Genomic DNA, 26,055 nt, shown 5'->3' with positions numbered 1-26,055 from the left:
TTCTTTTTTCTGCTTTTCTCTGTTTGGCATCATAATAATTTGAATGCATTTGGGTCTTAGACTGTTGGTCGGATAAAACAAGCAATGTGAGGGCCTCACCTTTGGATCTGGGTAACTGTGATGGACATTTTTCACTATTTTGACATTTTATAGATGAATCAAGCTATCAGTTAATTAAAAAAATAATCTAAAGAGACATGTAATTTTTTGTTGCAGCTCACATTTGTTTTCAAATCTGTCATTGTTTGGGGCTACAGGGTGCCTTTCAGTATTAAGTAAATAAAAAGGTGAAGAATTATTTCATAGAGCACTCGTCAAAATAAAAATTACAAAGTGCTTCACTTCACAGGCAGGATAGTAACAAACAGGCATAAAAACAACATAATAAAAATAAATGTGGAATAACTGAAGACAAAAGCAAAAGCAAGCAAAGTGCTTTTTGGTATCTTTTTCGTCAATGAAATTCCCCATTTGATTGGCTTCAGTCACATAACTTACAGCTCAAAATGAGTTTTGCATCATAAACCTAAATTTATTGGTGCAAATATTTTATAGGGAAAAAAATGAAGTGTTGCAACATGTTAGTGAAGAATGTTTCATTTGGTTAAATATTAACGTATCGATTATTTTCTAGATTAATCAATTAGTTGTTTGGTCCATAAGATGTCAGAAAATGTTTCCCAAAGCCCAACTTGACGTCTTCGAATGTTCTCTTTTGTCCTGACCGACAGTCCACAGCCTTAAGATATTCAGTTTACAGTCATAGAGGACCAAATATTCAACTTGGACATTTTTTTCTTAAAAAAAAAAGACTCAGAATGATCAATTGATTATCAAAATAGTAGGCAATTAATTTTCTGTCAATTAACTAATTGATTAATCAACTAATCATTGCAGCTCTAATTAAATACAAATGTCTTATATTGATAGACACAACATCAAATGTCTCTCATGATTCTAGCTTTAACCTATGGTAAGATTTTGTTAGATAATTCCACTAGATGGTGCTGTGTGATCAATAGTACATAACATGGGTTTACTTTCCACCATATAACATGGCACTTTGACACCCCTCTGTTATTCCTCAGTGTATCAGTTTTCTGAATGCAGTCATATTTGACCTTTACTTTTAATGGACTGTTGGAACAACAATGAGCTGAGTCATTTCAAACATGTCGCTGGCAGCTTTTAATGGCTGAAAACTTTATACAAGAATAAAGGACGTTATTTGATATTTACAAAGTAATACTTCCAAAAAAAAAAAATACTTTACATTGCACATACACACAACCACATGATTATTTGTTAAAAGTACTGCTCATCAAATCAACACTATATCAGCCAAAACTCAGATATTAATACCTAAAAGCCAGGTAATTAAAAACAGTTAATGAGTAAAAGCAGGAAGCTCATCAAACAACAGGATGAAGATGCAAACCAAAGCTTAACATAAAAGTTCAAATGAAATATGAAAGTCTGGAGTAGAAAAATATTAGTTTTATCATACTGTGGTAGAAAAGTATGCAGTGGCTCAAGTATAAAAAGACTGCTAAGAATAAATGTTGAACAGGAAGAGAATATAGCCAGCTATCTCTCATTTTTGTTTGAGAAAACGGGAGGAATACAAAAGCACAAACATTATTTTGTCTTTGAACGTCACACAAGCGCACACGGGGATCACAGCTTCACTCAATATGCACCAAACATTATTAATCCACTTTTGTGATGGTGTCAAGTCGAGTCAAGTCCAGTCAGGTCAAGTCAAGTCATGGTGTCTGTTGAACTATGACAGAAGTGACAGTCTATCAGATGCAAACACCTTATTAGGAAGACTTTTAACCTCTAAAAATGTCTCTTTTTATTTAACCTTAATACTTCAATCATGGGTATTGATCTCAAGGTGTCAAGACCTTTGACTCCTCTAATGTAATTTGCTCCTATGAGAGTTTTGAATAGAGTCCAGACACAACTAAACAAAATGCTGATGATTGAATCCTGTTTGAAGCCCCCCCACGTGATTTTTTTTTAATTTTTAGGTTATGATACAGATCTGAGCAGATGTACAGTACCAGTCAAAAGTTTGGACACACTTTCTCATTCAAAGGAATGGTAAGATGAGTCCAAACTTTTGACTGGTACTGTACATCCCAAGGAATATTTTAGTGACACCAGAAGAAAAAAGGATGTTGTAAAAGTTTAAAGTTTTTAATAAAAGTAAAAAGTTTTCATTTTAATGATGTTTTAAAGTGTGATAATCTCTCCCTCCATTGCTGGATTTAACAGTTAGGCCACATCTGCCAATGATTATTAGAGTGAATCATTTTTAATCCTGATTTAATGCCGAGTTAGTTTTTGCTCCAACCGTGTAATTAATAATTCCTCTACACCTGGCACACCAGCTGAGTGTAATTAACTGCAATTAGTGAGGTGACAGCAAAGACGGCCCCCCTGCAAGAAGACGAACCACATGAAAAGTGGCCACTAGGGGGAGTTCAATGCCTCATAAGTGCAAAATGAATGTGAGTCAATAGATGAACTGCACAAAATCTCAGAAATATAACGACTTGTCATTCTGTTTTTACTTCTCTCTGTGTCTGTAGCAGATAAAATTGTGGCTGTTCTGCTCAAAAGGCATGGCCAATTAGTGTTTTTTAGCTACCCAAAGTTGGCTTTTAAAAATACTGATTAATGTAGCTTGAGTGTATTGGGGCCTGGCACCTTCCAGAAATTGAAAATCCATAAAAATTGCAGCTGTAGATAAAATAAATGTAAGTTTTTTTTGTTCTGTAACCTCATGTATGGCCTATCTTGTGTAATTTTTTTAGGATATTTGGCATTTTTTTGTATTGATAAACCATTGACAAACTGGAGATGTGTGTCTAAGACCAGGAAAACTTTGCTAGAATCTAGAGAGGAATCTATTAGTGAAACCCGATTATGAAAATGTCAACAGGGAAGGGCTTGACTAAACTTCAACAGTCACACATGCAGTTTTTCTTTTTCTTTTTCTTTCTTCCTAGCACTGCAGCTTGCGGATACTGCGGGAAATCCTCTTAAACTCGCGCTGTCCCTTCTGCCAACGCCTCAGCGAGGTGATGACCAGATGGCCGTCCATCTTCTGGCCCATGACCAGGTAGGCAGCATTGATGTCATTCATCTCCTCACAGATGCACTGCAGGCCGTCCTTCAGCCACAGCACCGTCTTCCTCAGGTCACGCTCCGTCACACCGTTCAGCTTGTAAATGGTCTTGCTCTTGGTCTCTGGCACTATCTTGGTGTCACCGTTGATGTAGGAGATCTCCTTGACTTTGATCTTCAGAGCTATATTGCATGCAGAAGAGAGAGTAAGGGATGGAAAATGGCATTGTTGTTGCAAACATTATACTGGATACAGATCCTTCTTTTTGACGTAGTGCTGTCCTAATGAAAGCCATGTTAGAAGCCTAAGGCTTATGTATTTACATATGTTTTGATGCTAAAACCCACTCAATAAGCAAGATAAAAGTGAGGAGAGTGATCCTGGTCACAATCCTCATTCTTTCATTGCACTTTCTGGTGAAAGAAACACATCTAACAGTGAAATTTCCCCTTATGTTGCCTGAAATGTCCTGGAACCTCCCTTCATGACCTTTTGGGGCCCTGAGCTTCACCTTGGGCACTCCTAGTCTAATAAAATAAATGGGCAGACTTACCAAAGTCATTTTTACACAAGTTGTCGACAATTTCATTGTCATTTTCATCCGTTTCCTTGCAAGCATCACACACTCTGGGCACTGAAACAGAAATAAGACTCAGTTAACAAAACAGTGAATACTAGTGATGAAACCTGTCAGACTGAACACATAATGTACATGTTGTAAATAATACATGCTCTGCCATAATAGACTACTTTACAAAATGATATGTGCAGTGCTAAATATGCACATAATACATATGCACAAAGTTTCTAAACAGAATCAGAAATTCATGCTGTTTACATGTGCATGTCATATAAAGCAGTAAACATGTTCTATTATAATTAAGGCGCCACTAACTGAATTTGGCATTTGCGCACAACTCTTGGTAAATTTGCCACTAAAATACAGTTCAATTAAATCTTACCCTCTTTGGTGACTAGTGCAAAGTTATCGATGCCTGCAGGTGGTATGCACAGGTCATTGTCGAGTGGAAAACGATCGCAGTCTAACATCTTTGGCCATGGAAAGCCGAAAGCGGACATCACGGGCGCGCAGCCGTATTTAACGCTTTCGCACAGGGACCTGCACGGCTGTATGGGCTCGTCCAAATCGTCCAGACAGACAGGAGCGAAAAGGGAGCACAGGAACTTTCTTGTGTCGGGATGACATTGCTTCTGAACCAGCGGGATCCAAGACGAAGCTTGCTGCAGAACTTCATTCATGGTTTCGTGTCCGAGCAGGTTCGGGAGGCGCATCTCCGTGTACTCTATATCGTGGCACAATAGGAGGTTTGCAGGAATGGGTTTGCAGTTATTCTTTTTGTAGAAAAATTCATGCTGGCCAAAACTGTACAATCCGTGAATAGCTTCCATGCAGGGTAGTATTATCACCCATAACACTGTCACTGTCGAAATAAAGGCTCTCATTTTGGATATGCGTAAAGCTCGCAAAATATGAACATAGACTGTTACTCAGATGTTTTGGAGCATCAGTCAGCGTGGATGGAGCCTCTGTCAGTGGCCAGCTCCTACTGTAACAAGAGGTTTTCTTCCAGGCATGTCTGGGAGGAGTCTATGTATATTGTGCGTAAAGACTTCTTCTCCATTCAGCACACTTGGTTTCCTTGTATCAGGTGAACCTTGTGGATAAATTTGTCTCCTTGGTCAAAGAATTCTCACTTGTTGCTCCTCTGGGTCTGACCGACATGTTTGATTTCTAATTTTAGCCCACGGTATTTTATCACCAGTCGTTTTCTTAACAATTTCCCCCTCTATTTCATCTCATTCCCTACATGGAAATCATAACAAAACTTGTCTGACAGGTTCTCCTCATTACGCGCCGAATCAACAGAAATATATCCTGAGTGATCCCTTAACTTGCTGTTTTTAGACTCATGCTGTAAATAGTTTGGAAATGTCAGTAGGGGCATTTAACTCAGGTCAGTGGAGCGTTAATTTTCCATCATTAGGAGTATGGTGGTGAAATCCTCTGGGCAGGTCTGCAGGTTCATACCACATGGTGAAATACTGTTTGCCCTGGTGTGAGAAGCAGACCTCTACTCAGCACACCCAGGGGTGAAACCAAATCTGACTCCTCCTGCCCTGCAGCTCTGGCTCCTATCCACTCTCAGACCCCCCATCCTTGAGCTACAGTCTGGTCTGCACACAGCAGAATGGTTCTTCTCAGGTTTGACCTTCCTCTTCCTCTCTTCAGAAGAAGTTGAAATAAGTGATGCTTTTAGGGTTTCTTGCTTAAAGGGTCAGTTCACCCAAATGACTAAGACATATTTTCCCACTTACCCTTTGTGGTGTCTAGTCATGCATTTTTGGTTTTACTTACTAAGAGTTTTAAGATATCAGAGACATCCTTCTGCTTGTGATGTTCAAAGCATCAAAAACTAAAATTTGAAAAACTCAGCAGCAGCATATTTTGCCAGAGGCTATGAATTGTTGTGTGTTAATCCATCCCAAAACTCATCTTGTGAACAAAATACCACATGCTGATTCCTGCATTGTCACTGTTGAGTCTGTCAGAGCCTCCTACCTTCCCCATTTAGCAGCTTCTTCAATCATTCAGAAAGGTTATGAGTCGCTTGTTTTAACTAAGTATTTGAACTGAAAACACAGTTGTAGATTATTTGCTCTGAATGAAACCTGTCATTAAAGTTTATAGCTCTACATGTGCCAAAATTTTTAGCAGAACTGAACAAAGACAATATTTTGGCAAGAGGTCCCATTTCACTTGTTTTTCTTTCCCTATGAAAACAAGACAGAACCTATAAATGATTTGGTGAACCTGACATGTGTAAATAGTATATTATGAATAAAGTGCTGCTCCCGTAAATTAGGTGTTGGATTTTGGTTCTGAAGATATAATAAGTGTTTCCAACTCCTGAACAAAGGAGTCTGAATGGAATTAGATACCTTATAGTGATGCATGAATTCACATTATTGACTAGTGACATTGATGAATGTATTGCCCATTTCCAGAAACGAATTAGAGCAAAGCTACAGTAATGTGGGCACATGTTGACTGATGTACTACAGCGATATTTCTCTCCAGTATGACCTTGAATATTTTTCTTTATATTTAAAGTCAGTTCACTCAAATAAAAAAAAAAGTTTTCTTATTTATCTGTGGTTGTATCTAGCCATGCAGATAGTTTTATTTTGTTTGCAGAGGTTATGACATATATCTCCATAAAAGTTAAATTTGAGCTTAATTGAATTTGTGGTGCTTAAAGCAATGCCAACATCTATATTCATCTATCCAGAGACCGTGTCATTGTTACACCAGAAATGGGTAATCCACAGAACATACTATGAACAATTTCGGGACTGTTTTCTCATATGAGTTTGAATGAAGAATATCCACAGGGATGTCTGTAATTTGGATGAGCTGACTCTTTGAATCTGCATGATGTGATTTTTTGGCCCCTTACCAACTTGCAGCAAAAAGACCTTTTAAATTGATATGGTGATCCTGTCAGTAAATCATTGCCTATTTAGACATCTGGCAGACACAGAGCAACATTATCATTCATTTGGAGTCGTGTTTCTGCCCAAATGAAGAATGCAAGTCCTATATTAATTCTCCTTTTAGCTCTGTTTTTGTTCTCCACCAACTGTTGAGGGAAATAGCACTGTAGTTGCTGAATGCTCGTGACTTTTCTGTCTGCTGTTTGGTGCTGGGCAGGTAGGGTACAATCTACTTTTAGACGTTTGAAAACAGCTGCCTGCTGCAGTCGAAAAAGATGCTATGAGATGCCGTTAGAGTGAATGAAAACAGAAAAGTTGCGGGACGAAAAACCAAAACAATTAGCTGAAAGGTGCTAAAAAGATCTGTACCGCTGAGGGGAACAGAGGAGTTGGCTGATAATTCTCTGTGAGTTTGCCAGTATGAGTGACACATTTCACATTACACTCAGTCATTTGATCCTTTGTTATTGTAAAAACATTGGTTATAGCTGTTTTAAAGAGCAAAAATGTCTTCCAAGCCTATCAAGATTAAGAACACAAGAGCTGGGACCTAAGTGGTTCTTCAGGCTGTGTCAAAAGTTTAACTTGCTTTTATAGGGCAACTCTCCCTCCCTCATCTTCTTTCCTTCAAAGTGTGTTAATTCTATTCGGGTCTCTGTAGAAACACTTATACAGGCATTTAAGTGCTAGAGCCCCCTGTTAACTTGCAACTGGACTCCCTTTAGCTGAGCAGTCTATAAGAAAAGCAGTAGGTCAGCCTGCTAAACTGTACCTGTGGTGTGGCAGGTCACATGCTAACCTTTCTTAAGCAACTAAATATGATCAGCTGCTGACAGACTCATGATGCACTCTCAGACTGTAAAACATGTGATAAAGTATCCAAAGTGATACATCCTGGATACTTAAGTTCACCTTTTGAGTTGAAAAGAAACAAAGGCTGTATATGATGGAAAGGAACCAAAAGAAGATGAACAGACTGCAATTCCAAACACAGATACCATGCAGTCTCTGTTAACAATACCGTTTCACAGACAGTTAAGGTTAGAGGCTCGGGATAGAGGTAAGCTGATCCTAGGCCTGTGCTTAAAGGGACCCCAGCGGGTTCTCATTACAACTCTGTGTGGAAATGAGACACAGCTTGTCTGACCTACTGGTCCATCTGTAGCCCAGTAACCCTTCATTCTTTCTCTTTTTTCACAACACTCCACCCTTTTCCTTCCTTTTTTGAAAAAATAAAGAACCAAGGGCTAGACTACTGTCAAAAACAATTAGAGAATGTATGGTGCAGGTTCAAAAGAACGCCAAACCCCAGTGGAAATGTTTGAGGAATCAATTTATTGAATGTTCATGAGGACTCTGCTGAGTGTGAGGAGCATCAAAGCAATGCTGTAATGTAAACCAAGGCCCTGTTTTTGAGTCCTGTTTCTCAGCAGATTGCCAGTAGTCCATTTTTAATACACACAAGCGCATGTAGGATCTTGGGATTCGGGCTAAGTTTCTTTGCTTTACACAAACCTTATTATGAAATTACAACTGATCTGAATAGTTTAGAATATAAGGCTGATGTTACTCTATATGTTTTGTTACTGTCAACAAATCCTATAAAAAGACTAAAACCAACAATTAATTGATCCTGTTAACTATTATTTAGTACTGTCTGTGTAGCCAAAAACTGACATAGATTATTCCTCTGTGCCATGGAGCTCAATTGTTGTGCAAAAACTAAAACACATGAATGAGACACACTGCTGCACTGGGGGACATGTTCCTTCAACATGATGAACAATGGTGCTGACAGTAGTCCCCAACAAATGTACTATTTACTCCTGTATGAGTAATGTTTGTGAAAAATTTGAAAAACTATGATGCCAAGTTATATTGGGAAATGACTTACATGCTTTAAAAATGAAAAAAAAAAAAAAAAAAAGTTTGTGATCTATTTTTAAAGATTTATGTCTTCAGCAGGAACAAATGGTTTTGGGGCTGAGAGCCACGGATAGAGTAAGGAAGTCAGAAAGTACTGAGAGATGGACCAATGCATTGATTGTTTTTTTTTGTTTTTTGTTTTGTTTTTTTTTTGTCTTTTCATGGAATTTATTGGCAAGAAAAATAACCAATAATGCCAGCCTTATATTTAAAGGAATAATTCAACATTTTGGGAAGTACACTTATTCGCATTCTTAAAGAAAATTAGATGAGAAAATTAATACCACTCTCTTGTCTGTATGTTATTTTAAGCACTCACCAGCAGCTGGTGTGATTAGCTTAGCACACAGTCTGGAGACAGTTAGCCTGGCCCCGTCCAAAGGTAACAAAATCCGTCTACCAGCACCTCTAAAGCCCACTAATTAACACGTTATATCTTGTTAGTTTAAACCATATAAAAAACGAAGTGTTAAAACAACATTTTATAGTGTTATGGGGAGTATGTTCCTGGAGTCAACGCTGTCTGGCAAGATATGACCCAGTGACATAATTCCTGTAAAACCGCAACTTGTTGTTTTTGCATTTATCTTTTTGTAAAATTTAAATGAACAAGATATAAAGTTTTAATTAGTGAGCTTTAGTAGTGTTGTTAGGCAGATTTTGTTTCCTTTGGACAGAGCCAAGCTAGCTGTTTCCTCTTGTTTCCAGTCTTTGTGTAAAGGTAAACAAACTGGCCGCTATCATTAGCTTTATATTTATCATACTGAAATGAGAGTGGTGATAATCTTCTCAGCTACTAAAAAAGTGTGTGAGCATATTTTAATTTAGAACTATTCTTTGAAGAGGAAAATTATATTTTACAGTAACTTAATTTGTCTAAAACCCTCAGCACTTAACTGTGCTGAGTCACTGCCATTTTGAGTGAACAGAATTAAAATACTTAGTTTTGATCTACAACAAAATGATGTTATCTGTTAATTTGCCTTTAGAAATAAGGATTGTTACAGATCAATTTGTAGCCATTAAGTAGCCTCCAATAACAAAGATCCACAAGGCTTCACTATCCACTAGTCTTTCCACAACTCCTTGACTGCCAACTGAGAATCAACTATACAGCTCTGAACATCGTCCTGAAGTGCACTAATGAGCTTGTTAACTTCAATCACTGCTTCTCCATTGACATTTGGGAAGGAATTTATCCCATCCAAGAGGAATTAATCTCATTAGAGCTCCAGAGTCATATAGATTATGCCTGCTTGGCGTAATTGATGTCCCTATTGTACAGGTCTAATTGACTCAGTATGGGGTTTTAGAGCAGCCGTGGGACGACTCTACCAGACTTTAGCCAGCTCGTCCTGACAAGAAAAACGATGGTATAGGTTGAAAATTCAGCCGGCAAAAACAAGCTATAGTTACGTTTACGCCATTTAGCGGCCAAGGAAGTGACGCAGATCAGATGACGTCAATATAAGGTGACAAATTTTCATATTAGGTGGCTAAAAGTGGACTTAGCTGCAAGAGACTGCTTTTCACTTCCCCCTTCCACCTGTTTCCAGCTGTTGTCGTGGTGTTCACTGTTGCCATGATGACGAAGGTTGCGTAACTTTAAGGAAGTAGTAACTTAAACCCACACAACGGGCCAAGTGATGATTTTCACCCAAACCATGATCTTTCAATAACCCTAACCAAGTGGTTTTTGTGCCTAAACCAAACCAGACCTTAACCACAGCGTTGTCACACCATAAAACATAATTATTTTTTACGATTACTGCCAATAGAGGCGGCATATTAGAAAACTATGGGTCGTTCTGGAAATGCTCTTATGAGTTGTTCTGGAGGGCACAATGAACCTATGTGGTTGTTTCATTATGAGGATGTGTTGCTTTGGCACCACCAGATGCATATTAGAGATGCGTGCGCTGTACATAGCAGTGGCCATATTTTCTGTATTAAAATGTAATCAGTCAATGTAACAGTCACAAAGCACAAATAGTGATATTTCATGTTAATTGATCAGACATTTATGAGTCATTTCATGGCTGATGATGACTACCATGCCGCCATGTGATGAATATGTATTCAGGAACAATCAAGGCACTTTTCAATATTTGAAGGCTGTTTAAAACCTCAGCCAGATAGCAGTTAGATGATCTGAAAACAATGTCATTGTGCCATAAAACAAAGCACTGAGCCAGGCAGTTTTATGTTCGCAGGATGTCCATGGGTCTTTGTGACAAGCAGATCCTTCTGTAGGGCCCTGCTCTTTAACCCCTGACCGATACTGAAACTGGAAGACTCACACTGCGAAGGGCTCTCGGGGATATTTTACAACTTAGACCAAAGTACAAGCAGCTCTGCTGTCAGAGAAGTGTTTTCTGAGTGACCTGTACCTGATCTCCGCCCCATAGGGAGAAGGGCACCCACAGTCTTGGCCCTTTCCACATTCACACATTCCTCACAAAAGGGATGTTGCTGTTTTCTCCTTAATACTGAATCATATGTGATTGAAAATCAGAAAAAGAGTATGCATAATTTTAAAAGATGCCTTTATTTCAGTGAGGGGAGTTTCCTGCTCTGTTAGGGAGGTTTCAGTTCAATTTCTTCAAGACTTTTCACTTTTTTTGTCCTTGCAAATTTAAGAATAAAACTTATGTATCCAATTTCTTCTGACTTAAAAAAATGTAAGAGCTTAAGAGCTCAAATAAGAGCTCAAATAAAAGTGAAAAAAAATGTTTTTAGCCGGAAACAAAATAATTGTTAACAGAGATTTGGTGTGAAATATGGTTTAATAGATAAAACTGTTTACTAGAAACATCTTGGATGACAGAGTGAACCTCTTTCCAAAATTTCTGGATGTGATCACATGACCAAAACAGGTGGATAAACGTACATTTATGTGTTACATATACAGCCGAGGTTTGAGCTGTTTTTCTTTTTCCTCTCTATCTTCTGGAGGTGAATATGTGTTAAATAAGTATAAGGAAAAAAATATTGCATTTTTAATACTATGGTTCTATTGGAATTTGATGAGGTTGATTTAATAAAGTGTATTTTTTAGTTTTCATACAGATATAAATGAGTTTTTAAATATACAATATTTTAAAATAAAAAATTACATGTTTATAGAATATAAATGCAGATAAAAAAGTGTCAACTCTTTAAATTCATTCACTTCATAAAGACAAGTTCTCTGCGACACAAACAAATTACCACTCTGCCAGAAGTCACGGATCATTTGCCTTTTGACAGTTTATGTTGTGAAATATAATCTCACATACCTTCATCACAGGAATTTGGGGGTTGGAAAGGAAAAAAAAACGAAGACCCCCTCCTCCCCCCCTCTTAATTTTAGTGTAGCAGCGGGTTAGCAAGTGACCCACAGTGACCCCTGGAATACCAGACACAGGCTCAAGTGTAAATAAAGATTTGGTATTCATTCACAGTTGTGACACCACAACAAGGACACGTTTTGTTTGGAGGGAGAAGTTTAGAAGCAGTGAGTCCACTGAACAGAAACAGACTTTGCACCACGTCGACACAAACTTTCAACAACCTCTGTTCACAGATTCAACCTCGAAACTTCAAAACAGCCACTCTGAACCATGAAACAAGATTTCACCCGTAGTCACTCTCTACAGTTTCAAGAGAAGATCAAACCATCAAAATATAATTATCTCATACAAAACCTGCATAGTACAAAAAGCAGGTCTCCAAGACATTTTTTAAAAATTTCCAGATGTCTGTGATATGATTTTTTGTTCCTTTACTGTAAAATGTTTTATTTTCTGTTAGCATGTAATGCCGATAACTCCATTCAACTTAAGTAAATGCAATTAAGGGTAATTTCATCCAGATACCGCTGACCTGCCAAAAACTACAGGCATGTATGAGTAAACAGAGTTTTCAAGGAAATCTGAATGTGCTGTGGAATGCAAGTCAACTAGATAAGAACAAAAGGGAAACAGTGCATTAAATTATGTTTGTTTTAAATCTTTTTTTTTTTTTACCTTCATAATATTTGAATTAAATTTTACCGCTTAATCTTGCAAAGTAAATAAAAAGAGAAGAAGGTTCTGCACGCTTAGGTCTTATTACAGCAAAACAAAATGCGCAGTCTTTAACGTCACCGGGGCAAATGTTTGAGAATCCAACACCTCATAATGGGACCAAAAGCACATCTGTTCTATGTCATGCTGATAAACACAGAAACACATTTAGCTCAAAATACATATAGGCCTGGAAAAAGCACGTATTACCTGACATGAGCATAAATCAAGCAAGCAGACCAACAAGATTAGCAAGATAACAGAAATACAAAATGCGGAAGGGATGAAATTGTTGCACGGAAATCAGGACGACCATTATAAAGTGAAGTACCCACAACCCTCAAATGTTATCACTCCATCTATACCATGATGCTAATAAAATATGAACATTAAAAGCCATAGAGTGAAAGGCGTCTAATGTATGTTTCCAATCAAGTTTCTTTTTCTTTGTCTCATCGTCTTTCTAATGAATCATGGTCAATACCGTCTGACAGAACTTGTATGTTCACCAATCTTCTGATAACAGAACAGGTTATTGGCCTGATACGACCTGGGACATTGCATTTATGTAATATGTGCTTTAAAACCCCAACAATACCTTGACACTTGACACCCCTCCAAGTACATCTTTTTGACAAAATATGGCAGCTTACACTGCTTATTGCTAGCATTTAAACAGTTGTTAACAACCAGTGTAACAAACCTAGATGTACATCAAAACTTAACTGCTAACTGTGCCAGCAACAAACAATTGTGTATTTGGCCACATACTGAAAAAAGAAAAAATTAAAATATGATTATAGAAGGGAAGTTTCAGATGTTTCTAGACATTGTAATACTTTTTGCTGCTTTTTCTTGAGTCCAGTCATTTGATAAGGAGCCCCACTCAAAAAAGCTGGACGAGATAACAAAATTAGCCTCAAATGATCTGAAGTCTTGATCTGGGAGAAGATGTATTAGAGAAATAGCTCATCAGCTCTTTGTAAGGGTCGGTTTATACTCAATGTGTGTTTATAATTATTTCCAAATGACTGCACTTGAAGGCGTAATGAAAAGCCAGCCGTTATAGAGATGGGGAGACGTTGATATTGTTTAAATACGGGGATAACGGCACTCATTTTCAGACAGTCTTTCCTGGACGGCTTTCATGGTGTTGCACTCAGTTGTTCACATGAAAAGTGACAGAAATAGTTTTGTCAGAAATGAAAAAAGAGAGCTAAAGAGAGAGAAGGGAAAAACCCGGCTCCTTTCTCACTTCCGCTGAGCTGACCAATCAATAACGTCGGATTGTCGATTTTGGAAAGTTACAGAAATGGCTTTACACAGCTCCCTCCAATCTGACATGGGAAATGTGTGGGGGGAGGGGGTTTCCAAACCTATTTGACCGTCTGACAAGCAGTACTGATGGAGTATACTGCGCCCTTAAAGCAACTACAAGGAGCTTTCATTTTATGTTGATTTTGGCGGCCTCTGTGAACAAAAACAGTACTGTAACACTAGATCTTGACTAGCACATGCATTTGTTTTAGAAGCTAGTGAAATAAAGACACAACTTATTTAATATTATTTTTCTTAAACACACTTTGCAGGATGCATAGCAATGAGGTAATGTATCTACTTGTGGCTATATAAGATAAATAATTGTAATATAATCATGATGAAACAAAGTAAACTTTGTTTTAGTACCATTCATACACCTAGGTTACATGTAAGCCTACAACTAATAGATTGGGTTGCTCAGTAATAGTATTTTTGTTGAGAAAGCTAAAGTTATCAACATTCCCTACATTTCTCTCCATAATAATAAGCCAATAGCAAGCTATAGCTCGGTAGCAAGGCCCCCATTAAATGTTACGTTATGAGCCAGTTGTATTACAGTAATGTCCACTGTGATCTATACCTCCATGGACTGTACACGGCCATGTGCATTATATGCTGAGGTGCAATCTATCAGCAGGAGGCATAGGGGTTCCTTTTTATTTTTAATTCATTCATTTCAACCTTACAGACTAAATTGGCTAACAATTATCTGCCATTATTTCATAGACCAGGGGTTCTTAACCTTTTGTAACTCAAGGCCCACTTCTGATTGTAAAAAAAAAAATTCCAAGGATCATTTCCCAAATAAATGAGAAAAAAAACATAACATGGCAAAAAAAAGGAGAAAAAATAAACTAGGCTGTAAATATGTGTCATGCCACTGTCAGCTGTAATGACCAGAATAAATACTCTGCTTACCCTCGCTGAGACACTTGGACTTGCTTCTGGGAAATAATGAGATCAAGTCGTGGAGGGACGGGTGAGAAGCTGACACGCAGAATAGCATTCAAAGTTGCTTTCAGTTTGTTCCTTGCCTTTGATTTTTTGACAGTCACAATGGAAAACCCTGACTCACATAAATAGGTGGTGGTGAAAGGCAACAGAAATTTAATTGCCCGTTTTGACAAAGAGGGATATTGACTGGCAGCCAGTATCCAGAATGACGCAAGGTCAACTTGTGTGAGCTGAAGCTTCAGGCTGCTGTCTGCTGATAGTTCAATCAGTTCATTTTCCAACCCAGTGGACAGAGCCATGTTTCCTGAAGCAGGATCCACAGAGAAAGCTAGCTAGCTAACAGTGGCAAAACACGTTTGTCTCTACCCGATGATGTGTCGTTTGATCAGTGTGGTGATGTTAAAACGTAACCGGTTATTGAAATTGTGCATTTTAATTTGACGTTTTTTATTTATGTGACCTCCTGAGCACATTTAGATATAAAAATAACTAGCTTCGTTAATTACAAAAAAAAAAAAAAAGTAATCCAACCATTTGGCAGTACCATTGCCTCCGTGGTTCTCTCTTTTCTGCTCTTCTGGTCTGCGTCATTTTAACTAAATCTGTAACTATATGCGTCATCTATAACTATATAGAAATAGCCAGTCTTCTCAATGGAGGTCTTGTTTGCTTATGTAGGTCATATAGAGGCATCAGTATTGAATTGAAACTGTTTCACAACCGGTTAAAAACTCCTTGTAGCAGCTTTAAGCACACTGATGTATTTCTTACGACTGCTGAAACTGTGCTCTGTCCTGCTTCATCTTTTCGTTCTAGTAAAACTTTTCCATCATATTATGTCTGGCATTCTTGTTTCACTAGGCTGCGAGTTTATTTTATAGCCAGTTTCCAAAAGTACACATTTTCTCCTCAGTAAAGAAATACTTTTGTAAAAGTGCCAAGTACTAACATTCAGTGGTCTAATGGACCCACCAACATGTCATCATTACTTTCCTGTTGTTTTCATTTGGAGAAAGCAACATTAAAACCCCAAGCACCTTTTTCCCCCACTGTGGTAACTGGGGAAAGTAGCCTGAATGCAGTCAGTAGGAATCACCAAGCCGTTTATTATTTTCTTTCACACACCCAGAAGAGAGCACATTTGCACCGACTTACAGTAGCGTCACTACCTTGTGTGTGTGTGTGTGTGTGTGTTTCTGGCTAATGGTGTGTGGAGGCAGATGGAACAAGCCTGAGGCGGTGCATATTAAACCTGCAGAGTCCTGCTGAGAAGAGGAGGAAAAGACCCAGAGTTACCCTAAACTCATTCAGGAGACACATCACTGCACACACACGTAAAAACTGGCCTCACCTTAACTAAATGATGGCTCCCCTTTAATGCCGAGGGCTTTTCCAACCTCAAACATCCGACAAAACGACCTCCTCCGAAATGCCTCCGCTGTAATCATTTGACATCCTGGTTGTATTTGTCGCAGACAGATGAAACAGAAGCACGCGGAAGTGTTTTAGAGCATCATCACTGCACCACAAGGTAATTTTGCTCATCACCAGAGAGTAAACACGACCATGCTTATCTTTCACTCTGGTGCTTAATTAAATATTCTCCAAATCTTTGCTTGACAGTCGTGGTAAAATAATGGTGATGGCACAAAATCGAGTTAGAGCGTTCCAACCAAAACGTTGCCCTGGCTCTGCCTCGTACTGCCAGAAGTTACGTATCCCCTATCAGATGACACATCCAGTGTATACAAGCTTGAATATAATATTTATTCTAATCCATTCCATGCATGATGTCTGGGTTTTAAGCCTGCTATTACAACTGAAATTGTAAGCATGAAGTGACAAACTTACTTAGCATCAAGATTACGAGACTGTTTCGTTTGCCTCATTTTTTGAACAAAAATGTTGGCTTCTGTTCTTCTGCTGAAGGAGCAGAACAATGAAATATCCCACAGCTCATAAGAAATAATAAAACTAAAAGCTGCTTTGTATTCTGAAAAAATCATGCTTGCCTCTAGATGACCTTAAATATAAAAATATTTTGGGATTGGTGTCATGAGTGTATAATGCATAATGTACAATAATTAAAATTCCTGTCGTAGTAAAGCCTTGGTGATCAATTATTCCAGTAGGTGTGCTCCAAAATTCAAGGTACGTAACCCCCCTGTAAAATGTAATTTGCCGTTATATGCTTTGGTTTTGTAAGGATTAAACAAATGAGATACAACATGTTGTACAGTCATGAGATTGGTATCAATCTTTTCATGGAACTCCCTGCAAGAAAGTAAATGTTCACCAAAATGTTGAACTGTTGCTTTAAAGGAAAAGATCAACAGGGGAAACAGTTACCTCTGTCCAAAGTTCAACAATATGCCTCTAGAGCTCTAAAGCTGGTCTAACTATTTTTTTTTTTTAATGAACAATAGTTTATCCATCTGCCCAATGCTTCTGTGCATCCACTGGTTGCCTGGCAACGTCACCATGACGACAAGAGTCAGGGAAGTCACTGCACCCGAGCAAGAAAGAGTTACAGCATGTAACTCCCCGTGAAACCATAAATTTCATTTTTACATTACCCCAAGAGGCTGTAGTAGGGGGATGTTTTTTAACTTTGGAGAGAGCCAGGCTAGATGTTTCCCCCTGCATCCACACTTTATGCTAACCTCAGTCAAAACTTAACAGATAGACATGGTCAATAGTATCAATCTCATTATCCAATTCCTGAAAAGAAAGAAGACACATTTATTTCCCATGATGTAAAATTATATCTTTTCATATATCACTTCTTGTGGGTGGTAGGTACACATAATGTGCCTGACACTAAAATGTACTCACTTCTCTGCTGCAGTCTTTTTAAATGAACTTATTCACCACAACTGGTGACCAAACTGCCATATATACACTCCTGTACATATAAAATATAAAAACTACTTGTCCTGTCTATTTGGCTGTTTGTTTTACACTGCCTTTTTCTATACTGGTTTTCTTTGTATATAACATCTATAAAATGTCTGTCTTTTTATGTTTTTGAGTTGTATATAGGTACATTAAGAAGCACAGACAAAGTCACATTCCTTTTATATGCAAGTAAACTAAATAATTTAAATGCACACATGCTTTATGCTTCTACACTCCACATATTATCCTCAAAGAGAAGGGATAAAATGAGCTCCACATGGGACACTGTGCATAGTCCTGCACGACCACTTTCATAGGCATGGGAACCCCCAACATACACACACACACACACACACACTGAGCCTTTCCTTCTGTCTTCCACATCTGTGTCTATGGCCCTAATTTAATACCTTTCCCCTTCCAACCTCCCTGTGCAGCCGAGGCACTAATAGGCCCATCAAAAAGCTGCTGGGGCCTCCTATTCTTATTACCGTGAGCTAACTGATGGAGATTTCACTGGTCAGTGGATGAATTTATGTTTTTCGCCACCTGTGTTTACTGCACATGGTTGATGTATCTGAATTGCGTGTGTGCAAAGAGGATGGTAGAGTGGTTAAGAAAAGAAAATTACTTCTTCTGGGGCCTGAGGAAAACAAGGAGAAAAAAAGTGTTTTGGATATCTCTGTCTGATTTTTTTCAGTCAGTCTGTACTTAATTGTCTATACACAACAGCAGCTCTTCTTTGTTGAGCAGGGTAAAGAACTCAATGCTGGCAGCACCAGAGAGATTGACACTTGTGTCTGTCATTTGCAACCTGTAATGCTTGAAGTTTATCTTCATGACACACACTCAGGGACACCCAGGAAAAAAAGGAAGACTGTTAGGTTGGAAAAACTTGACCCTAAAGTTGTCTGATCCCCCTCATCCAACTGATGTCGTCAAAGACAAAAATGGATGGACTCTTTTTGGACTAGAAGGGAGGAAAGCTGTCATTGCCACCTCATCTACGCTGTGTCAGACGCAGCCATTTGAACCTGAGGTTGGGACATAAATCTACACCCTGGGCCGGTCTTGACATTCTGTTCCCAGATGGTGCCCCCCCTGCTGTGGACTCTGCCCCAAAGGGGCCTGGCATCTCAGCCAGACCCATCCATCACAGCCGAATCAGGCCCCTTATACCGGGAGCGGAGGCCCCATTAGTGAGCACCTGCCCTCGTGTTTTCACCTTGTGGCTAAAACAACCCCAACCCTAACCCCACACCCCGGAGCCCACTTCATCCCCCACTGCTTTCCTGAGGGGTTAGAGGTCACTTGAGGGTGTCAGACAACTTTGCATGTTCAGAGACACTCTTTTAAGGTGACATTCACACTCAAGTCAGTGGTTAAATCCATTTGATCTCATATTACAGGCAGGTCAAAGATTGAGAAGGCCACACAAGCTTCAGAGCAAACACATTATATGCTAAGAATAACAACCAAAACAATGTTTTAAAGAAATAAGAAGTTTATAGAGATGCCACAGTATGAACAAACAACATTTCAGAAAATAAACAAGAGAGCTGCAAAGATCGCCATAAAAAGAAGAATGCTACATTTCCACTCTGAACAGCTTTTATACAAAAGAATTGTACTCCTCCCATTTTTGGTCCATCTGTTTTATATATTGTGGCCAAAAAACATTACTGATTTGATTGGACCCAAATGTGATGCTTGAGGCTCCTTCATACATCCAAAGCCTGTTTGACCCTCCTTCTCCTGCCCTCCACCAACAAAGCTCCTTTTCCCTCTTCCCACTGGTCCTGTTCAAGGGACTCCAGGCCCGACTACATGTGTATATGTGTGTGGGAATGTTGAGTCTTGTCTCAGCTTATTGGGCTCCGAGCTAAAGTCTCTACCATAATGTTAAGGCTGTTAGGTGGATTCTACTTCAAACTGTGAAAGAATACATTTAGTATCACATCTGTCCACCTGTTGAACAACTTTTAGCAGTTCATTCTTAAATCGAAAAGATTGACCTCCACTCATGTCTGTTGGTAATGCATTTTGATTGATATAATAATACTAAAATAAGTTATTCAACTTAAATATAATTGGTAATTAGAGGGTGGACATAAATCGATGAAGCATCTTAAAGCTGCATTTATTGAATTTTTTCCCACTCTGTTATGGTCTTATCCAACTCCAGAGGGTTGAAGCCTCTTTAGCTGCAAAATGCTCCACTATGTTCACCAGTGAGTCGCTAACTTTGTCTGTCAGAGAACAGCTGTCTGCTGCTGTTGGAAATGAGAGTGGTGAGAGAGAACCAAAACAGTAAAGGTGCAGGTCATAAAACCAAAACAATATGCCGAAAGACACTAAAACATTTGAAGAGATGAAGGGAACTGTGGAGTCCTGTGATAATTCTCTTTCACCTACAAGTAGTCATGTTATCCATTGTTAATATAAAATAGAGCTGCAACTATTATTCTTATACTATTATATTATTATTTTCATTATTGATTAATCTACTGATTATTTTCTCAATTAACCAATTAATCACTTAGTCTATAAGATGTCAGAAAAAATGGAAAAATGCTTTTTTAATATACCAGAGTATAAGGTGACATATTCAAATTTGTTATTTTTTTTCCAAACAACAGTCCAAAACCCAACAATATTTGTATAACTGTCCTATATGACAAATAAAAGCAGCAACGCCTCACATTTATGGAGCTGACACCAAAGAATATTTGGCTTTTTTGCTTGAAAAGTGACTGAAATGACTGGCAATTATTTTTTATCAAAATAGATTAATCGACTAATCTTTGCCGCTCTAACATAAAAATGTTGATTATAACTGCTTTAAAGCAAGACTATGTAATTTTTGAAAGAAAATATAACACATCTAACACATTCTTGTTGAATTCATGAGCAATAAAAGACACCCTTGGTCAGTTTAATACACTCAGGTGTTCTGCAGGTACTGTCTAACTTATTTTGATATGACCAGTAGCTCATGGTGGCTAATACTAGCCATAGTTAGCAAGCCTTAGACAGATAGTAGATATTGGTATGTAATATCTCTCTAGTTCCCTGAATTTTTCACTCTCTGACAGTAAAAGTGTTTTTATTATCTCATGATGCAGAATGACCCCTTTCACAGTGTTATATTTTTATACATATTATTATTGGCTTATTATTACTGATGCATTAATGTGTAAGTAGCATTTAAAAACTGTAGAGGGTAGTTGTAGATGTAGTAGTAGTTAAGCTAATTTTAAATACTTTACATACTGTTAAAGGTGCAGTTTGTATAATTTAGTGGCATCTAGCAGAGCAGACTTGGCAGAAATGGAATAAAGTATTCATAAGTATGGTTTAATTAGTGTATAATCCCATGAAAATAAGAATTGTTGTGTTTTTGTTACCTTAGAGTGAGCCCTTTATATCTACATAGAGAGCGGGTCCTCTTCCATGGAGGCCGCCATGTTGCACCATGTCTCTACAGTAGCCCAGAATGGACAAACCAAACACTGGCTGTAGAGAGGGCCTTTCATGTTCGTTTTTTACGAGTTTCGTGGCCACCACAGGTTTTCCTAGACGCTTGAAAGGGGAGAGGGAGGGGAGGAGCGCGATATTCATTTGGTTGCAATCTGCAAACTCACAGCTAGATGCCACTAAATTCTACACACGGCACCTTTAAGTGATTTGATCTATAACAGTGCATCATATTTTAAAAATGTAGGTTTTGGTGATAAAATATGAATGTGTAGTAACTTTAGCTGTCAAATAAATGTAGTGGAGCAAAGAAGACAATATTTCCTAATAGTATGGTATTGAGTAGAAAGAACTTTGTTTCCACCACTACTTGCTGTTAATAATTTCTATAGACGTATGTATGTATATTTAAGAGGTATGGAAGTTTTGTTTCCCTGAAATAGTCCTGCATATTATTTTGAAATGAAAGTCCACAGTTGCTTAAGATATAAAAAACGAGCCTCGATAAGAGTCTGGAAAAAATCTTCTGAGCAACAAGCCAGCTCTTACACGCTGCATGTTACCATCCCCACTTCAAACCTTGTTCCCAGCTCTGCTCTGCTATCCCACATCATGTCTGTATTAATTTCCATCAGGTCCAGGCACAGCAACCCACTCTGGCATATATCGTCCCACACACTTGTCAAACATCTGAAAAGCATAGAAAGGATGTTCCACATGGTTCTGATAAAAACAGAGGTAAGCTATGGTCACCGAGCACAGTTTACTCGTTCCCGTTCTGTGATTAATTCTTTATGTAAACTGCATTGTGAGCCATTTCTGAAGATCACAAATGTCTATGGGAAAAATGGCTGTATTATAAATAAATACTAAAATTGTTCCCCATTATTAATAAATCATGATAGTTAACATTTCTTTATTCTGTTGTCAAAAGTGCCCCTTTGGTTTTGGGGGAAAATGGGTGGAAGAGAAAACAGAAAACATTTGGATTGTTTCCAGCTCGCAAATGAAGCATAAGGCATGCTTTCAGTGTGACAATGTTTATATAATCTTTCAGCGACACAGCGTAGATGAACTTACAGATTTATGAAAAAATATCAAGACTCTGCACATATGCTGATTCTGGAGTCAAAGGGCCCAGTGGTGATTTATGATACTGAAGATGATGATTTATGTTTTTGCCACAATCCTGCTGATAGACCATAAACAGATTCTGAGGTTTTGTCTAAACCAAGAACGTATAGAGAAAGCTTCATCAGTGCAAGTATAATTCTCCTGTAACACTGACACTACTTACTCTACACGCTGATAAAAACAAAACTGTGTTCATTTTATAAATAAAACATGGATGATTTCATTTAAACTTTCATCGGTCCTCACGTATAAAAGCTGTTTAGTGATCTGTGTTTTACAGCAGGTCCAACTGCTGTCCAACCAAATTCATTCTTGTCACTTAACTCTGTCCAATAAAAGTTACTCCCCACTCAGAGTTTTTCTTCTATAATCAAGATTATCCAAATTATAGTAGTATCCTTGGATATTTGCTTCCATAAACACAAATTGGCATAGATTCTGTAATGATCTCCTGATCAAGGTCTTCCAGCTGCAAGTTATTGACAGAATGAAGGATAAAAAATTTGAGAAATTAATACAATATGGACTTGATTACTTCATGGTGTAGGTCTTCTAATTGTATTGAACTGTAATTTTTCAATACAGTGCAGAAACAAAACATTTTTTTTGATACCATACTTTGAAAAATATAAATATGTTTTTAACCATGCTATTGATGCATGGCTTTATGGATGGTAATGTCAAAGTATATAAAGTCAGTTGGTCCATTACTCTGGTCCAGACTGAAGTCTCGTATAATTACTATATATATATATATATTGGATGGATTGATGTGAAAATTTGCACATACATTTATGTTGCCCTCAGGATGAATTTTAAAAACTTTAGTGATCTCCTGATTTTTCATCTACTGCCATCATCAGGTAAAAGCCAATACCTGCTGAAAAACAGCACGCCATTGTGACCATGTAAGCATGCTGATGTTAGCATTTACCAGTTTTGTTCTGCAAAATCTTTTTTTCATTTATCAAAAGAAGCAAATGTTCTTAAATGTTAAATGTTGTCTAGACACAATCAATCATACAATGACTTTACTATTATAAAGTATAATCTAAAATTGGCAATATTTTTTTATTTAAATCAGGAACTATCTGATCAAAGAAAAAGATTGAATCTGATCAGACATTTGATGCCAGATTTTGACACTTCTCAATACAGTTTTCAATACTTGGACACATTTTGGCTGGTATGAGGCATTTAGGTTGATACTCAGCATACTTCATGCCTGCAGAGCAAAAGTCATAAAATTAAATGTTAAAAGAGTAGGCAGCAGTTTGTAGGGAAGTAGGTATGGGATGTTTTTACTTGAAAAACCCCAACATATACAGTATATATATAAAAAAGCACAATTAAAATGTCTTTGAACACAGAGAGCCAGTTGCGTATGCTGGAATGAGATGCTTATGCTGTTTTCATTTTCCAGTCTGAGGTCAGTCAGTATAATCTACACCATCTTTCATGTAAAAGAACTTCAGAAGAAGTCCGATAGACACTCTTGTTTTAGCTTTACTTGCAACAGGTGGGATTTGTAATGAAAATCTTATGCTACAAATCTGTATTACCTACATAAGCAAGGGTTGTTTTTTTACTGTTAGCTAGGTAAAGGTCTAACAAACCACTGTACTTCTGGCACCAAACATTACAGACCAGGATCAGACTGCTGCAATTACATTTAATTAGATTTTACTTTTGTCGATGCTAAAACTTCAAGTTTAGCTAAACATAAATGTCTATGTGAGGTAACACTCAGCAAACACAAAAAATATGTCTACGTATTGTGCATTCTTTACAACGTCTTCCAGTACATCAGTTGAGCCAAATGGAACATTTAGCAATCCATCAAAACCTTTAACACTGGATATGAAAACAATTTAACAACAATTCATTACAAAATCAGCTGTCAGCTGCCTGACTTCACTTTCCCGCTGCTTCTCTGCCAAGTGAATATAACCTAAATTCCTACAAAGCATCATACAGCCTCAAGTCCCCTGAGATACAAGCCAGAAACCACAATGCAGAACTTGTTTAGAGGCCAGTACATATCTCAATAGAATGCAAATAGAGATAAATATGAAATCCAAGCCAGGATGAGAACACAGCTGGGTTTTATTTGTCACCATGCCTCCTCTTCCAAGTGAGTATCAGACTGGACTATCAGATGCTTTTCTTTTCTTCTTGTTCTGCTGGAAAGAGGGTTTGGGGGGAGGGGATGGAGTTGTGAGCTCTCCCATGATTAGATCTGACAAGTGATGATCTATTACAAATGACTATGCATTATTTCAGACTTAAGAGATCATTATTTGTCTTGATTGGGCTGTTTCTTTTTGATGTCGCTGTGTCCACCAAAGGCTGGATTATCAACCTGGCAAAGTAGGCTCTCAGGCACCACACCTCTGAAGGGCTCCCAAGAGCCCCTGCTTCACTATGTTATCTGGTAATTTGAGCAACTGAAAATTAAACATCAACAGACATCAAGGCACAGGCCTGTTTGCCTAATAGAACTGTGAGTTTGAAGCCAAAGGAACAACTTGAGGCTGAAGCCAATGCTGAAGTACCTTAAAGTGCAATGCCACCGATGGCTGCTAAATGCTGACTCATCAAAATCTCTGGCTCCAATTGACTCCCATTCAAAAAGCATCAACTTCTCTCTAAATACTAAGTTAATTGTTTTTTTCATCAAGTCATTATGGTCTCAAACTTTGTGCCCTCTACTCAGTATGCTGGTGGTCATTTTGGAAATTATTGCTCCATTAATCCAGATTTGAATCATCCAGATTTGAAGACTTTGATGTCTGCTGTGTGGGTGATGATTGACAGTTTGCTCACCTGCTGCTCTCCTCGGCTCCTGGATTTGAGCTGTCTTGGACATTTGGAGCTTCTGTTTAAAGAATTAAAAGTGATTCTTCTCCAGAAACGTAGTTCTGCTGTGTTTGTGGTTAAGGAGTTAGACTAACAAGACCCTTAATGGATGCTGCCCCGCAATATTTTAATAATATTAGCACAATTTAGCTAAAGTAGCTAACGTTAGCCAAAGTGTTCGCTGTTTGGTGTTCCCAGTAACTAGCATTTGCTTCGGTCCAGGTAGCAGATTTGGAAGGTCCTGGCTCCAAGCGTAAAAGACGGCCCCAACCATAAGCTGCAACTCTGGGCTTCAAACCGACTCCGAAGTAAACCAAAGGGTGATGTCACACCTTACTATGTCCATCTTTTTTATGCAGTCAGGTTTTAAGACTTATCAGACACCAAAACAGTGCACAGTGGTTTATAAGGCTACTTGGATGGATTTCACAACTCTGTAAAGTTATAAGAGCAGCAATAATTATATAATTCATTGAGGCAATGCAACATCTTTGGTGCAAAAGTTGAGCAAGGTTCAACTTTTTTCTAAGGACAAACCTGTGTTTTTGATTTCGTGTTTGGATTCCTCTGCTATGGCACCAGTACTGCATTAATTCAGTGGCCTCATTGAAATGAATGAGGAGGCAGCATTTTTTCATGCGGTGTTAATGTCTAAACACAGCCTTACACTGCTTCCAGACCTCTAAATTGTTGTTTACGGACCTCTGAATTGCTGCCTAACAGCTGGTCTTTTCAGTGAGTCAAGTCTGGTGTTATGCTCATTGGTGGCTGTTTTCTTGGTTGGAA

The 26,055-nt window shown here is 38.1% G+C and overlaps 1 protein-coding gene and 1 long non-coding RNA gene across 3 annotated transcripts in view; one reads left to right on the top strand and one right to left on the bottom strand.

Moving 5' to 3' along the window:
- The window catches only part of LOC122979695, a 50,442-nt gene that overhangs the window by 3,420 nt on the left and 20,967 nt on the right, over positions 1 to 26,055 (top strand). For both annotated transcript variants that reach the window (XR_006402901.1, XR_006402900.1), the window contains exon 2: positions 3,021 to 3,133. This is a non-coding gene — a long non-coding RNA (uncharacterized LOC122979695). The remainder of the gene's footprint in view (positions 1 to 3,020; positions 3,134 to 26,055) is intronic.
- On the bottom strand, positions 1,174 to 5,193 carry sfrp2 (secreted frizzled-related protein 2). The gene is made up of 3 exons (XM_044347371.1): positions 4,102 to 5,193; positions 3,693 to 3,773; positions 1,174 to 3,321 (listed from the first exon to the last, which is right to left on the bottom strand). Exons 1-3 carry the CDS (start codon positions 4,601 to 4,603, stop codon positions 3,017 to 3,019), a joined length of 888 nt encoding a protein of 295 aa, XP_044203306.1. The 5' UTR covers positions 4,604 to 5,193; the 3' UTR covers positions 1,174 to 3,016.

This window comes from Thunnus albacares, chromosome 3, assembly GCF_914725855.1.
Source record: "Thunnus albacares chromosome 3, fThuAlb1.1, whole genome shotgun sequence".
NCBI classification, from domain to species: Eukaryota; Metazoa; Chordata; class Actinopteri; order Scombriformes; family Scombridae; genus Thunnus; species Thunnus albacares.
The sequence above is the reverse complement of the archived record's forward strand: the minus strand, read 5'-3'. Positions and strand labels throughout refer to the sequence as shown.

Coding starts and splice junctions, on each gene's coding strand:
- sfrp2 (XM_044347371.1), bottom strand. CDS start 4,603: ATGAGAGCCTTTATTTCGACAGTGACAGTGTTATGGGTGATAATACTA. Junction 3,774..4,101: donor TGCACTAGTCACCAAAGAGG/GTAAGATTTAAT, acceptor TTTCTGTTTCAG/TGCCCAGAGTGTGTGATGCT. Junction 3,322..3,692: donor CTTGTGTAAAAATGACTTTG/GTAAGTCTGCCC, acceptor CATGCAATATAG/CTCTGAAGATCAAAGTCAAG.